Raw genomic sequence first — 15525 nt, forward strand, 5'->3', positions numbered from 1 at the left:
GACCTTTTTTTGTCCCTGCATCTTCAAACACGGGGCGTTGTTTGCCCAGCCCTCAGCGGGGTGTGGGGATTGCCCTGCTGCTGCGGGGAGCGATGAAGCGGTAACTGGGGTGCACACGCCAATACGGGGATGACAAAGAGCCTTTGGCCCGGTCTCGGTGAGTCATGCCCGCAGAAACACAGAGCAATAATTCCCCTTGGGAGCGTGGAAAGGCCCTTTTCTCCCTGGCACCAAGCCTCTTTGCTCACAAGCTCCCGAGAAGCTTCACACGAAGCCCCAAAAAGCCCCTAACCCAGAGCAACCGTCCCAAAATCTCCCGTTTCCCCCCCGCTGGGACTTTTCCTGGCATCACTGTCCGAGCAGCCGCAATTCCCCGACTCGGAGCTGCTCTGCTCCCCCCAAGATCATAGCCGAGATCACCAGCAGGAGCATAGCCCCCCTCCCGTGTTCCCAGCACCCACGGCAAACACCCGCTACAAACTGGAGAATAAAACCAGATACCACCATAAATATGACAACTTTATTAAAATATACATATGAGTACAAATTAATGATTATATGGATAAAGTTCACTGTCTGTAAACAAATATATTAAAAAAGAGCACGTCTTTTTTGTGATATAAAGTGCAGTTATGTTTCCATATTATATACAATATGTCAGCATTACGGGGGGGTTGTAAGGACTATGGAACTAACATTTGATTATAAGATAAAGTTCTCTGAAAAAGTATACACCTACATATTACAAAAAAAATGGGCTTGAGTTCATTTAGCAAATGAAAATCAGCTTCCCACCGCATTAAATGCAGCTAACGAGAGAGCGCAGGTGGGGAGGGGGGGGTAAATGAGGAGAGAGGCGCCAACCCCCTTTGCGAAGGGAAACTTGCGCTCCGTGGGGTTCACGCCTTCCCGTCGTCAACCCCAGACTTGCAGCGAGGGAAGAAACCGAAGGACAAGACCTTGTGAAACGCGTGCAGGTGCCTGCTAGTTCGGGGGAAATCAAATATACACGACTCTATGTACAGCTCTGGTAAGGGGGGCTCCCGATGTGCGGCAGTAACGGCTCTGCGTCGAGCCGTGCCGGCACCGCTCCTCTACACGGGAGAGGGACAAGGATAGTAGTTCTGCATCGGTGGGAAGAAACAAAAAACAAAACAGCAAAACCAACCCAAAAGCATCCTTAACGCCGGCCTGGGGGATGCGTAGCGCTTACTAAATGGTAGAGGGAGCCCGTGCGAAGGGAGGCACCCCGGGGTGCCGGCCCGGCGTGTGCCGCGGGCGCTGGGTGCTGCCGGGCACTAGGAGTGGGGCGCGCGGCAGGAGCGGCAGCAGGCTTTGCTGTAGTACCAGTGGCTGCACAGGTTGACTTTGATGGCCAAAGCGCAGTTGGTTCCTGCCTGGTCCTGGCAGCTGTCGTCTGGGGGAAGAGAAGGCAAAAGGCACCGATACGGAAAAGAAAAAGGAAACAATAAACCATTGCGAGCTCATGAGATCGTTTTTCCCCACGCGCAGCCGGCCCTAAACGCCCCAGCGACTGCCAGCTCCCTGACGTCTGGCAGAGCATCCCCTGGAAAACGCCGTGGAGCTTCTCCATAAATACCATCGGCAACCTGAGCACAGGCACGAGACGGTTGACTCGTTTCGTCACGCCTGAGTCTCGTTTGGTCCCAGCCCCAAACCTCGAGCTTGTTCCTGCGAAAATGAGCTGCCCAGGGATCGCTGGAGCCGCCGAGGGAGCCCCGCACTGAGCTGCCCCCAAGCCAAGGGCCTCCCCTGGTATGGCACGGGGTGACCCCAACATAAGTCACAATTTCTGCCCCAAAGAGGCCGTTTGAGAAAGGGAATGGGAATCCAGCAGTGTTGCAGCGGGAGCTAGGGGCAGGTGAGCTGCTGGAGAGAGGGAGGAGGCCAGAAGACGGCTTCAACACTCTCCCAGCTCCCTTCAAAGCAATATTTTTCTTCAGACCCACAGAATTACAATAATGTATTTTTTTTTTGGCTTAAAATCCACAGGATACATGAAGCCAGGCTGCTCCTAGGGCAGGCAGCTTGTTACGAGGGGGCCAGGGGGCACCTCACGAGCACTGCGCTGCATCCCAGACCCTGCGAGAGAGACCAGCCAAGGGCACCCAGCGGGTCCGGAGCTGAGCCAGGAGCTGGCCCCAAACCTGCCTCCCGTTTTCCTGCTTTTCTCCCACACCATCCTTATTCCCAAATCCTATTAAAGAATTAGAACTGTGTGTTCACTAAAGATCACAGGGGCTTTGAGCCAGCAGACGAGTCAGATAACGAGATAGTTACAAATCCCGCAGGACATTTGGAGACCAGAAATCATTAAAATAATGGCACAGACGAAACTTCCTAGACGTTATCTGGAATCACACAGAAGCGGCACCCGAGTCAGCTCTCCAAAGCTCCCTTTTATCCTAAGGTCAGAGCACGCTGCTTCTGAACTCTCCCCTTAATTTAATGGGGTTACCTCCAGAAATAGGCAGTGCAAGAGCCCCATCGTTTGGGCACAGAAAGAGCGTCGTCCCCTTTATGTCCTCCCTGGGGTTATCAAATGGGGGGTTGGCGGAAGCTAAGATGCTGGGCAGTGCTGTTTGGGGGGGGGGTGTCAGTGGAAAATGAACGCCGGGGGTGCTGGGGGCGGCAGGGCTCACCTGGGGGCTCCGTGGGGCAGGGCTGCAGGTCGCAGGTCTGTTTGCCCACCGGCTTCACCAGCGGGTCGCAGCCCCGGACGATGTCCTTCCCTTGGTAGCACTTCACATCCCGCATCCTCACGCCGATGCCGCAGGTTTTGGTGCACTGGGGAACAGAGAGAGGGGAGGGGGTGAGGCGAGACCCTGCCATCGCGGGGGTCTGTGCTAAGCCAGGACCGGCCAAAAAATACTGTGTTTGCTGGAAATGTCAGGGCAGGGAGGTGAAACACTTCCCCTGGCTGAATGTCGTGCCTCAGCCCTGCGCTGCTGGCCTCTTGCTCCGTCCTTGCTGCCAGCAACATCAGCTGCCTGCAGCAGCCTCTGCCCGGGGATACGTGGACACGCTCCCATTCCCTGCGGCTGCGATCCTCCCTCCTCCTGCTGCCCTTTGCAAAGGTCTACGGACAAGCTGACCCTGTCCATATGCTGCTCCGGGGTATCAGGGTGGCTGCAGCCCCCGCCCCGAGGCCACGGGACCCCCCCACCAGCACCCCAGGTGTGGGGCTGTGGAGCCGGCGTCTCTGTGCATCGCGCTGTGGGTTTGCAGAGCCGCTGCTGGGCCCGGTGCTCGCTGCCGGCTGCCCTTTGGATGCCTCGTCAGGCTGGGATTACAGCAGGGCCGCTTTGGCTAATTATAGGCTGCCAGGCGGGTTTGCAAGACTAAACAAAAGGAGGTGCCTGGAGCATGGATGAGGAGGGCTGCGACGGGTTGGGCTTGCGGGGAGCCGGCTGCAGCCCTTCACAGCCCCTCACCCATGCTCGCCGGGCTCGTCCCGACAGCCACCAAGCCCAGGCTGCCTTCGTGGACCAGACGATGCTGGGACAAACCACATCCCAACCTCCGCATCCCCAACCTCCGCATCCCCAACCCCTGCATCCCATGGGGTCCCATGCACACCCCACCAGCAGCTGCAGGGTAAGGGTCAGGGGGGGGAAGTAGGAAAACACAAAAAAAAAAAAAAAGAAAAAAAGAAAAAACAAAAGCCAAAGCTGACCCCAGACACCTCCTCTCATTCCTGTTTGGAGCACAGCCAGTCCGGAGTGCACCGCGGCAGGGCAGGCTCTATGCCCTGAGCTGCCAGTGCAGTGAAAGGGTCCCGCCGGGTGCTCCCTCATGGGCTGCGTCCCGCAGAGCTTCACCCATCTCCTTGGGCTATTTCTCAGGTGATGTGGCCCTTCGTACGAGAGCACCGCGGGCCCAGGGCAAGCACATCTCGAAGGAAGGGTATTTTCCACCCCTATCTCCCTCCCACAGACCCCCCAAGCTGCCCTCGGCTCCCTCCCTGCTCACCTCCGACCAGGGGGTCGTGTACCACTTGAAGCACGGCCGCTCGAAGCACGTCGTCTCCTCCACGGGCTTCTTGGCGACGTCGCAGTCGGCGGGGTTGCGGGTCTTGATCTTCCCGTTGACGATCTCCAGGCAGAGCACGATCCTCTTCTTCACGCCCCGGCCGCACGTGGTGTTACACTGCAGGGGCGCAAGCGGGGCCAGCTGAGAGCCGTGCGCCCCCGTCCATCCCCACCGCATCGTCCCCCTCCTCCATCGCCCCCCAAAACCAAACCCCCCGCCCCAAGCACCCCCCCAGCCCAGGGGAGTTGCACTTACCCGCTCCCAGTCCTGCGCCAGCCAGTGCGAGGGGCAGTTCTTGTCCCCACAGGGATGGATGGCCAGCGGCTTTGTCTCCAGGTTGCACTGCGACTCCGGCACCACCCGCCCGTCGCTGGTTTTGCAGTACACGTGCCGGATCATCCTGCCCTGCCCGCAGCCGCCGCTGCACTGAAACCGCACGGGGCACGGCAGGCGGTCAGCAGCGGGGAACGAAGCACGGCTCCATCCCCATCCCCGCAGCATCCCCAGGACAGGGTCCAAGATGCCTCCATGGGGCTCAGCCACCTCCCCAACCCCACCTTCCCCAAATCATGGAGCAATCCTTGAGGATCAGTTTAAATAGCTGCAGGGATGCCCAGCGCATCCTTCCCTGGGCAGCCCTGCCACATCCAACCCATCCCATGGTCCCATCGCGCTGGTGCCCAGCAAAACTCAGCATCTCTTGGGGCAGGCAGGAAGGGAAGCACCGTGAGCCGGGACCCCCGGGGTGGCTCTCAAAGAGACCGAGCAAGTGGGTACAAATATTTCCCCCCCAAAATGCAAAGGGCCCGGCAGGCACTGCCCCGAGCGCCGGTGGAGGCAGCGAGGGCTCCCCGGCTCGTCTGCGGCCGCTCTTGCAGAGACGCAGGGTGTTTCACAGCGCCGCTGCTGCCATGGAAACTACTTATTTTTAGCTGATGCTAATGTATCAAAACCTGGGTAAAAATAGCTTGGGATGGAGGGGTTCTCTGTAGCAGAATTGTGCAGGAAGCGGAAAAGGGGAAAAGAAAAAGGGGGGAAAAGGGGAAAAGAAAAAGGGGGGAAAAGGGGGGGAAAGGGAGGAAAAGGGGAAAAGAAAAAAGGGGAGAAGGGGAAAAGAAAGGGGGAAAGGTTAATTTTCTGGGCACAGAGCATCAGCATTGTTAAGGTACACCATGCAGCAGACAGACAGGATGATTTTGACGCCTGCTAAGGCCCTCTGGCAGATGACGGCAGCAGGAGCTGAGGGGGCTCTCAGGGTTTAGCCCCTCCTGTGCTCTGTCCCCCATGAGGGAGAAGCCCCAGGGACAAGCCGTGGGACCCACTGGGATGCTGGATCGCCCGAGTGCCGGAGCACATCCGGCAGCTCATCCCTGCCCCGCGCAAGGAGGAGCCCCGTGAAGAGGAGGGCTCAGCGCTCACAAACACCACCAGACCCGGGTGCTGCCCCGGGCACAGAGCCGGGGGGGTCGGTCAGGGTGGCCCAGGGTGGCGGCGCTGGTAGGCGGGTCCTGGTGATGAGACAGAGATGGGAGGTGGCACGGGGACCAGGAGAGCCAAAGCGGCTGAATCGTTCGGAGGTCGGCTCCAGGTGCGGGCTGCATGCAGGTATCGGAGCTGGGAGCTGCTGGAGAGGATGAGTCTGACCCCAAAACTCCCAGCACCGGAGACACAAGCAAGCCTGCAAGCCACCCTGCTGCAATGGGTCACAATGGCCACGTGGCTGGCCACCACAGGGTCTCACCGGTCCCCAGTCGGAGACGGTCCACTGCCGGTCGCAGGGCGGTCCTGTGCAGTTCTTCTCGGCCAGGGGCCGGGCGCTGGCGTCGCACAGCTTCTCGTCCTCCGAGCAGCGGATGTCCCGTGTCACCACGCTCCGCTCTCCGCACCGGGCTGAGCACTGCGGGAGGGGACGGCGTCAGCAGGGGCTCCCGCTGTGGCGGGAACCGGGACCTGCTTTCCGGCTTTTTTACTTTTTTAACCTGAAATTCTAAAAACACACTGACAAGGCATAGGTGTCTGTCTGTAAAACAACCCGTAGCAAAGCCCTCAACAGCTTCAGCAGCCGGGATAAGGTGCAGGAGGGCTGTATCCTGCCCGGGTGCTGTGCAAACTCTCCACCGGGTGATGCCAGCGGGCGAAAACCCAAGGCACCAAAAGGGCCCGATCAGAGCTGCGAAGTTTTAGCTGTCACTTGGAGACGGGGTGAGATCTTCCTCACCTCCTTCCCAGGAACAGCCAGCTCCTTTCCGCCTCTTTGGAGAATGTTTTCCCCAAACCGCACAACTGAGATTTTTATGCTGTGGATAAATTTGGCACCGCGCAGCCCCGTGACATTATTTAGAACTGGATTTGAGTTACTACAGTCTCACATACGCACATTTGCTCCATGCATAACGTAAAGCAGGGAAAGTGTCAACAGCACAGCGCTCAGCCACACCACGCTGATACGTTAATCCTCAGATTCCTGAAATGTGCTTTTTTTTTTTTTTTTAATGCCTATTTCCCCAGCCAACTTGGCACCCTGCTTCAGATGGGATCCAAATGAGATTAGCTTTGCTGCTGGCTAAGAACGAACTACTCCAGGACTGTCTCAAGCAATCTGTCCCTGACACATGCTGGAGGAGAATACGGGTTTCTGTAAAATAAGCCATTCTGGTTTGCTACGCCAGTCAAAATAACGCGCCAGCACGTGCGCAGGGAGCTCCTCTCTACCCAGCTGGGAAAGTCAAAACATCCTGCAACACCCGGGAATGCACCAGCCCCTCCGTCGGCTCCAGGGAAACGGCTCACCCCAGTTTGGAGAGGAAAAGAGACATTAAAATCCTGACCAAGAAGGTTTTGGGGTGCCTCCCAGGAGGAAGAGTCTGATCCCTCGTGGTGGGAACCCTGGGGCAGGTTCGCCCCCGCGGGCGGCTCGGCTCGGAGCTCAGTCTGCTCTTGCTTAGAGGCGCCTGGGCTCCATTTGGAGCAGGAACGACATTCGCTCCTTTGCGGAGAGTCGGCTTGCGTGCTGGCTCCAGGGCACGAACGCCACCCTCTGTGTGCAGCCGTCACCATCATGGGGGCTGGCGGGGGCACCCCAGGCGAGCTCGGAGATGGACACAGACCCAAAATCTCGCTCTCTCCATATATGTCTGCTTACAAACACCACTGAAGAGGCAGGGCTGCTCCCTGGCCACGCATGGGGGCATTACACCCCCCGTGTGTTTATATGTTGGCTGCCAGCCGTGCCGGGTCCCCTCCCTGCCCCACGGGTGTCAGCCCAGCGCAACGCCGGTGGCAGCCAGGAGACTGGCTCCCAAGCCACCCAAGCTCCGAGACCCCGGTTCCCCAAGGAAGCGGCAACGGTTTCGTTGTGTCCATGGATTTCCATTTGCAAGCGATGTGCTGGAGCACTGGCCGTGCCCAGAAATAAATTCAGGGGCACAAATCCTTTCACGGGTTTGCCTGGGCAAACCAAGGAGCTACGGGGAGAGCACTGCTGAAAACCCTCTTCCAACCGCTCTGGGGATCTTCTTAAGGCACGGCCAGGAAAGGGTTTAATCCTCCACGTGGTGCAGTGAAACTGGAGGTGAGGAAGGGAAGTTTATGGGAACGTAATTGATGTGTGAGGGGGATCCTCCTCCGTGGCACGTCACACGTCACACATCACCCCCAGTGGTGGGAGGATCTGTGCCGCGGGCTCCTGCCCTATCCCCGCGGGCAATGCCAGCGCCTTGCGTGCGGTTAAAGACCACGAGTGACCGATGGTGGTGGCCTCCCCATCCTGGAGAGGACCCAGGGCTTCATTTTTGGGAAAAGAATTACTGATGCACGTTGGCCCACATGCAATGACTGCAGCCAGCGGCTTAAAAGGCAGAATCTCTGATGGCTATGGATGAGTTTAAATCGGAAAAGGAACAGAGAAGGAACAGAGAAGCGCAGCCCCCTGGGACTTACCTCGGACCACTCCGACATCTCCCACTGGGGGCCGCAGGCCGGGTTCTTGCAGACCTTGCGCTCGTCCGGCCGGGTGATGTCGGCGGACTCGCAGAGGTCGCTGTAGACGGAGCTGTCGAATCCGGGCGAGATCATCTTCCAGCAGCGGACGATGCGGAACTGGTAGCCCTCCCCGCAGGTGCGGGAGCACTCGCTCCAGCTGCTCGTCTCCCACCTGCGGAGGCAAGAGAAGGCATCACACCAGGCATGGCTGGACCGGGGCTGGAGCATCCCATGGGAAACCCCTGCCTGCTCTCAGCTGGAGGGAGACGGCTGCAATAGGAACGAGCTGTTGTCAGGCTGCCAGCGTGTGAGAGGTTTTCCCACGGGATGGGATGTATTGACGTGTGGTGGTTTCACCCAGCAGACCTGAGCTCATGGCCATGGCGGTGGATCCTAAAACCAGTTTGCCAAGAGGAAAGGGAGCCGGCACGGCGAGGCACGGAGCGGTTTGTCACCCGCAGGCTGCACACGCTGCTCCCCAGCTGCGACCCCACGTGTGCCAGCACATTTCTCTGCCCTGCTTTTGGCCCATATTTGACCCCTCTTTTTGCCTCTCCAGCTAAAGGACAGAGAGGACGCAACCACCCATCACCCTGCAAATCCCAGCAATAACGTCACACAAAGCTGTCTGAGCGCTGGTGGGACAGACATTCACGTACCACCGTCAGTCTAACTCTGCCAACCTCGTGCGATGGGCTGGAAGAGCTGGGATCTGCTCCGAGACACTGCCTGCCCCTTACTGTCCCCTGGCACTACTGTCCTGACGTTACAAGAGGAGAGCAGCTTGTAAACCAAGGGAAAAGACATAAAAAGTCAAGATTTTCTTATAGTACAGTAACATTATAGCAATTCTGAATTAAAGAATAAGCTACAAATGTAAAAATCTAAATGGACCAGAATTCACAGCTCCTCTGGACGCAGGGCTACCTCGTGCATCCCCCGGGGCCGTCTCTCCGAGCGGGAGAGCCACGTCCCCTGGCCGCACGCCGGCCTCGTGTCCCGCATGGGGCTCCAGGCACAAGGCGCAGCCGCAGGGAGATGTCACACGTTTAGAGGTGCCGCCTAAATTCAGAAGGGAAATGAAACCAAGGTCTCTCCCGTCTAGATCACACAAAATTCTCTTAGCGCTTTCTGTTGGAAAAGTGTTGCCAGCCCCAGCGGCATCCCGTCTGCCCAAGTGCTAGCGAACGTGCCCAGCTGCCCCGCTCGAGTTGCCGGCAGCTCCTTGGTTTCCCCACCGCCGAGCTGCCACCGGCGGTAAATCGCAGAGCAGCTCTCCTCTCTTGCAGCGCAAGCCCACGGAGCTGGAACAGCACGGCTACAAGGAGGGGCAGCTTTATAAAAGACCAGTGGGATAACCTAAGCATGAAAAGAGCCCTGATGCTTGTGCTAAAAAATTACAAAGTTCATGCAAATAGAGATTAAAACCTCCATGGCGTCTACAGGGCAGGTATGTTCCCAGCAGTCGCACCATCTGCCTCCCCACACTTTTCTTGCCTCCATTGCAGCCTGCCCTGGCTTTCAGCCTTAACGTGCAAGGTTGAACGAGATCTTACACGGCAAAGGGGACACACTTTCCTCCCCCGTCCTCCTCCACAATTACCGAGGTGAAAGCAAGCACTCTCCAGCTGGGCCTCACATACCTGGTCCCTGGCATCCCTCCAGTCTGGCTTTGCACTGTTGACAGGTGACGCCATGCCAGGGCATGCACCAGAGACCTTTACTTCTCCCTTTGCCCCGTCCGTAGTCTGACACCATCACAGTCCTCCTGCCTTTGACGGACACCGCTCTGTCCCGCCCTGTTACTTGCAAACCCTCCAACACGCATTCCCCGGGTTACAAACCCGCAGCGAGGTGCCCCGGGCCGGACAGCCTGGCTCTGGACTGGTCAGGCTTTTCAGATAAAGAGCCGCAGCAGAAGAGAAACCTTCTGAAGAACTTCCAGCACGGGTTGCTCACTGCACCAGCTCCTTCCCTGATACAAAACCTCAGCACAGGAAAGATATGGACCTGCTGGAGTGGGGCCAGAGGAGGCCACCGAGATGCTCTGAGGGCTGGAGCACTTCTATGAGGACAGGCTGGGAGAGCTGGGGGGGTTCAGCCTGGAGAAGAGAAGGCTCCGGGGAGACCTTCCAGCCCCTTCCAGTCCCTCAAGGGGCTCCAGGAAAGCTGGGGAGGGACTCTGGAGCAGGGAGGGGAGCCATAGGACAAGGGGGAGTGGTTTTAAACTGAAAGAGGGGAGGTTTAGATTGGACATTAGGAAGAAATTGTTTGCTGTGAGGGCGGTGAGCCCCTGGCCCAGGGTGCCCAGAGAAGCTGGGGCTGCCCCATCCCTGGAGGGGTTCAAGGCCAGGTTGGACGGGGCTTGGAGCAACCTGGGCTGGTGGGAGGTGTCCCTGCCCAGGGCAGGGGGTGGCACTGGGTGGGCTTTAGGGTCCCTTCCCACCCAAACCATTCCATGATTCTATGTTCAGGATGCCCAAGGGACCAGAGGGCCAGATCTGTGGCACAGTTTGCAAACCCATCCCCACCACCCAATTCACACACACGTTCCTCCATGCGCTGGCCGGGACAGATACTGCCTGTACTGGTAGAGGTTGGACTCGATGGGAGCCCCAGGGGCAAACTCTGCCAGGATTTATGGAAGTTTTCACCTGGCAGCATGAGCTAAACCACTCAGAAGAGTCTCACTGAGTCCCAGCGCAGCTTGGGCAGATGCAACTGGGGGAGGAGGGACAGGGGTCCTACGGGCCATCCCTGTTGCCCCCCCACCCCCCCCACTAAATCCACACTGACCCCCTCCCGCAAATACAACCATGCCGGAGAAAGCGCGGAGCCCCCCGGGAGCGCCCTGTGGAGGCGGTACCTTGGCTGGCACTCTCTCCCAGCACAGAACTCATGGACGGGCTCGGGACGGGTCATGGCATCACAGTACGTATCGTCCACTTCGATCCCATCATAGCGAACACACATAGCATACGTGGACATCACTCCTAGTTTCAAAGAGAATACACACACACAACAGAGGACGCTTGGTGACTTTGACATCCAAACTCTTTTTTCTTTTCTTTTTCGAGCTGCATTTTCCAAAACTTCCTCCCTATGGAAAGCAGCAAGCCGGACTTCCTGGCCCGCGGGATGGATGCTGCCGGGAGGGGAGGACCGCGGCGGCCACCCAGCCAACATGGGCAGCGCGGTTGAGTCTGGCCGGCTCCGAAAGCGGGCACGGCCACCCCTGCCAGGGCTTGCCACCAAGATCCATATGTGACTAACGCGTTTTTATAGGAAACGCTCGGGGCAACGAGTCTGCTCGGCTGCTCCCTCCGCCTCGCAGCCACCAGCTCCCACCCTCTCGAGCTCGTGGGTGGAGGCGACAGCAAACGGTCCCCAACCCACTCCATCCCCCCTCTCTCTCTCTCTGCTTTACACCCCATTTTCACCCAGGTGGCCCCCAGCCCTCGGGGCCAAGGAAGGGCTCCCGGGGGCTTTGCAAGGAGGCACCTGCCCCTCCTGCTCCCCCGCCGCCCGCAGCGGCAGCCAGTGTCGTCAGAGCGAGACCTTTTCCCCCGCAGCCCGCCGTGCCAGAGTAAATGTTGTGAAGTCCATTCCGGGACCTGGCTGGGGACCAGGAGGCTGCTCTGGCTACAGGTAACAGGAATTGCAGCTCTGGGGAACATATGGTTTACATGAAACTAAAAAAAGATCTACAGCTCTTGACACGGTATGGCTTCTCTGCGATATGTCATCAAGAAAAGGCAATGAGAAGGGAGAAATTTAAGTAAAACCTCTCTCTGCTAGCTGCAAACCGAGGCAGAGCAGCCTGGCCTGGTCAAGGGGGAAATTTGTTCAGAGGGAATGAAAGAAGTCAAAAATGTCCCGGAACATGTGGCTGATGGGATCCCGGGAAAGGGAGGGCTTGCGAAGCTCCCGCTGTGGGCAGGACAAGAACAAATGCTCTGGCACACCTCAAAAAATAAAATCCTTGCATTTGCTCGTTTAAGAGATGTCTTTTAGGTTGCAGCTCTCTCCCCCCTCTTTTTTCCTTCTTTCTAATTCCAGAAGCACCGCAGGATCTGGATTATTTCACGGACGGGGGAGCGGCGCAGGCGAGCGCACGACCCACAGGCCTGAGAGACCAGGTGGCGCGAAGGTTTTCGGAGGGGCAAAAAGGGGGAATTTATGCAAAAAGAATACAGGCTCGGTTTTGATATCCCTGGCATCTATGTCACTGTTCCAGATTTACACCCTCGCAGCCCAGATCAGGCTCCAGGGTAGAAGGAGTGGGAGAAACAAAACAAAAATCAAAAAGCCAAATGCTGTTTTGTTTCCTGCCAGAGCTGAACAATCTTCAAAATTTCACTCCGCGGGGAAGCAGCTGAGCTTTTCAAACCCTTCTGAACAGTCAAAAAAGGGAGGGGAAAAAAAAAAAAAAAAAAAAAGGAGGCAATATGCTGCGACTCAGCACAGGTTTGGGGATCCTGCCGAGCCCCAGCACGTCCCTGCTGGGCTGGGAGGCGAAGGAGGCGTTCAGAGCTCCCCCCTGGAATGCTGTTTTGGAGGATGATGGACATGCCGGGCACTAAATTTTGGTCCTCGACGCACCCGCGAGGTTTGTGGGCTTTGAACGCTCTCGGCCCCCGGCTCCTCTCCCCACATTCGCGCCCAGGCGGAGCGGATTCGGGGGTCGTGCTAAACCAGCTCCAGAGATCACGAGTTCCCCTACACATCACCACGTCCTTCCCATCCCTAACAGACATAAAAGTGACTCACACACCCGGTGATTTCAGCGGTTGTGCAGAATTTGGCCGCTTCTTATAACTACCTGTGGTACATGTAGAGCTGCAGGGTTCATGGGAGGAAAGCTTCCACCTGTACATGTCAGCAGCACTCACACCTTGGCCCTTTCTTAACAACTTCAATCTGTTTCTAGCGATAAGCAAACAAAAACAAAAAAAACAAACAAAACAAAACAAAAAAAAAAGGCATTTACAAGGCGAGCGGTGATAGGCCACGTCAGACACACACATCTGCCAGCAGGCTGCAGTTCGGTTGGGTTCGGGTTTGGGAGGGGATTTGCTTTGTTTGGCGGTTGGGTTTGGTTTTTCTGATTTTTTTGGGGTTTGTTTGTTTGTTTTAATCGGTTTGGTTTGTTTCACAACATACCTGTCCTGAGCCCCAAGTAGAATCCCCAGCCCGGTTAGAGGCAGAGCTTCCACTGTCTAGAAATAGAGAGAATGGGATAAAAATACCCACAAGTAGAAACAGTTCAGAATTTAACAAAGTTTGCATTTTCTGCTCAAATACACCTGGCCCTCAGCATACAGCGACTAAAGGTGCAGTATCTCCTCCCCTGCGTCTCCGGGGCCGGGCACGCCGACTCGTGCTGCTCGACGCGGCAGAGCTTTCGGCTGCTCAAATCTCAGCAGCTCACTCCTTCCGCAAGCCTACACGTGGCACGGGAGTTTATGAGCTCGCTTCTCAAAGCACACGTTGCTTTTAAACACCGAGGCATGCCATTTGCCTACCCGCTGCTTTTGCCACTCTTGTTTTGGTTTGGTTTATTTTAGAGAGGTAATTTGCATCTCTCGTATCCACGCTGTGCTCAAACACGTAATGCCATCGGGAAAGGAGTAACGGAGTCAGCCTGGTGTACGAAAAAGCATTTGTCAAAGCAAGAATAACAGCTTCTCCCAGTTCAGTGCATCCTACATGCTGTAAGGTTGTAACAGGCCAGGGATACTGCACCTTTACAACAAAAGGCTTCAATTCCGTTCTCATACCTTTGTTCAAACCCTTGAAACGGCTACACTGAAATAGCGTACAAGGTTGTATCCTGACATCCAGTTGTCTCTGGCCTGGCGAGATATGCAGCGTGTATGATTTCTAGGCAGCAGAAGCTCTGAAATTGCCTTATTTAGTTCGTAAGAAAAAGTTGAGGTCCAGTCTATCAAATCAACCTTTAAAAGGACACTGTTGAGAATCCAGCCGTTTCCTTTTGGACCCACCCTCCTTCCACCGCCAGCACTGAGCCTCCAGAAGGATTAAAAACAACAACAATCTCATTTTTCCCCTGTTGATTTTGCTCTGTCAGTTTGGCAAATGGTCGCTTCCTGCGTTTGAAATGGAACGTCACTATTTTTTTGTGGAAAAATAACAGCCTCGGCTCACTATAAATAGTGCTTTATCTTGCCAGAACGGCTCTGCCTGGGGACCCGCGTCAGCCCCCCGTCCCGGCGGCGTGCTGCCCGCTGCCACCCAGCCAGGAGAGGGCTCACAAGATGACAGTTTCCAGTAAGATCGATTAAAAGAGTCAACATCTGGGTTTGGGGCTTCAATTTGCCTGGAAAACAGGGTATTACCCAGATCCTCTGGTCTACACCCTGCTCTCAGAGGCACCGAAAAACCCAGCAAGTTATTCTGTGACCGGGACTCCTCTCCCTCGAAAGGAGAAAAAAAGCTTCAAAATAAATTTTATACTACATCTGAGGACAGAAAATCTTTCAACAGTGACCCTTTAATGTATGTGATCCTAAATAAAGAGCTTCTTCTACACGTAATGAGGTTGCAGGGACAATTCTTTCCACATAAATCAGACGTTTGGTCCTAGGGCAGCGTTTAGCTCTGGCCATTTCAAGCAAAGACAAAACTGTCATTTTGTTCTCCTCTAAATGCAAACAGCAGCACGTTGTGCTACAAAGCTGGTGGGGTTTTCCTCTTTTATTTTTTCATCTTTATTATGAACTTTATAATAAAGTGAAGTATTTTCTCCCCTGCCTGCATTTTGCTCCTGCTTTTCAAGCAAGCAACTGCACCACAGGTTACCACCAGTCCCTCACTCCCAGCCCAGGTGTGGGCTGCCCGTCTTCCCAAAACAGTCCCCATAGCAGAAGAATAATCTTAACAAGTGCACACAAACACCACGGATCAAAGTCCGTAGTCCCCAGGCTCACATTTCTCTCATTTATTTCAGTTTTTATTTTTAAGCGAAGGGGGAAAGTCATGGCTCCTGTTGCAGGATCAGCCCTGGCTACACAAGACAGCATGGGTATGGGATGAAGGATGGAGGGTGCCTGGATCTGCCCTGGCATGCCCCAGGAGAAAGACTTTAACTGCTCCGGGAGAGGAAAAGAGCACTGGATGCCTACTACAGCACAAGAGCCCCCCACCCATTCCCGTGCCAGCAGAGCTCGGTCCCAGAGCGGGAATGCCACGCTGGTGGAAGGTGCTCCTATAGCTGGGTAACTCCATCCACACCAAGAGCTGCAAGAGTTTAGAAAGAAATAAACTGCCCCACCTCCAACCAAGGCTGTCCCGCCTGCGCAGATGGCCGCTTACAGGCTGCAAAGAGATGACCCCCCTGTGCTTGTTCATCGACAGGGAATGAAAGTGAGCAAAAACCCACCGTCCATCCCAAACTCAGCCTGGGAAGGATTTGGGAGGTCTCAGGTCCAAGCTCCTGCCCAGAACTAGGCTGACCCCAGTAAGAGTCTG

At 56.1% G+C, this 15525-nt stretch overlaps 1 protein-coding gene across 10 annotated transcripts in view; it reads right to left on the minus strand.

The window, feature by feature from the left end:
* Positions 1 to 498: 498 nt before the first annotated feature.
* Positions 499 to 15525, minus strand: part of ADAMTSL2 (ADAMTS like 2) — a 28624-nt gene continuing 13597 nt past the window's right edge. For 9 of the 10 annotated variants that reach the window (XM_063352720.1, XM_063352719.1, XM_063352721.1 and 6 more), the window contains 8 exons: positions 12857 to 12960; positions 10901 to 11027; positions 7993 to 8206; positions 5795 to 5950; positions 4309 to 4479; positions 3994 to 4170; positions 2664 to 2808; positions 499 to 1417 (listed from right to left, as the gene is read on the minus strand). In XM_063352720.1, coding sequence (XP_063208790.1) covers positions 1299 to 1417; positions 2664 to 2808; positions 3994 to 4170; positions 4309 to 4479; positions 5795 to 5950; positions 7993 to 8206; positions 10901 to 11027; positions 12857 to 12960 — 1213 coding nt within the window. In that variant the 3' untranslated portion in view covers positions 499 to 1298. The remainder of the gene's footprint in view (positions 1418 to 2663; positions 2809 to 3993; positions 4171 to 4308; positions 4480 to 5794; positions 5951 to 7992; positions 8207 to 10900; positions 11028 to 12856; positions 12961 to 15525) is intronic. The other variant, XM_063352723.1, reaches the window with a different exon arrangement.

Source organism: Chroicocephalus ridibundus, chromosome 15 (assembly GCF_963924245.1).
Source record: "Chroicocephalus ridibundus chromosome 15, bChrRid1.1, whole genome shotgun sequence".
Taxonomy (NCBI): Eukaryota; Metazoa; Chordata; class Aves; order Charadriiformes; family Laridae; genus Chroicocephalus; species Chroicocephalus ridibundus.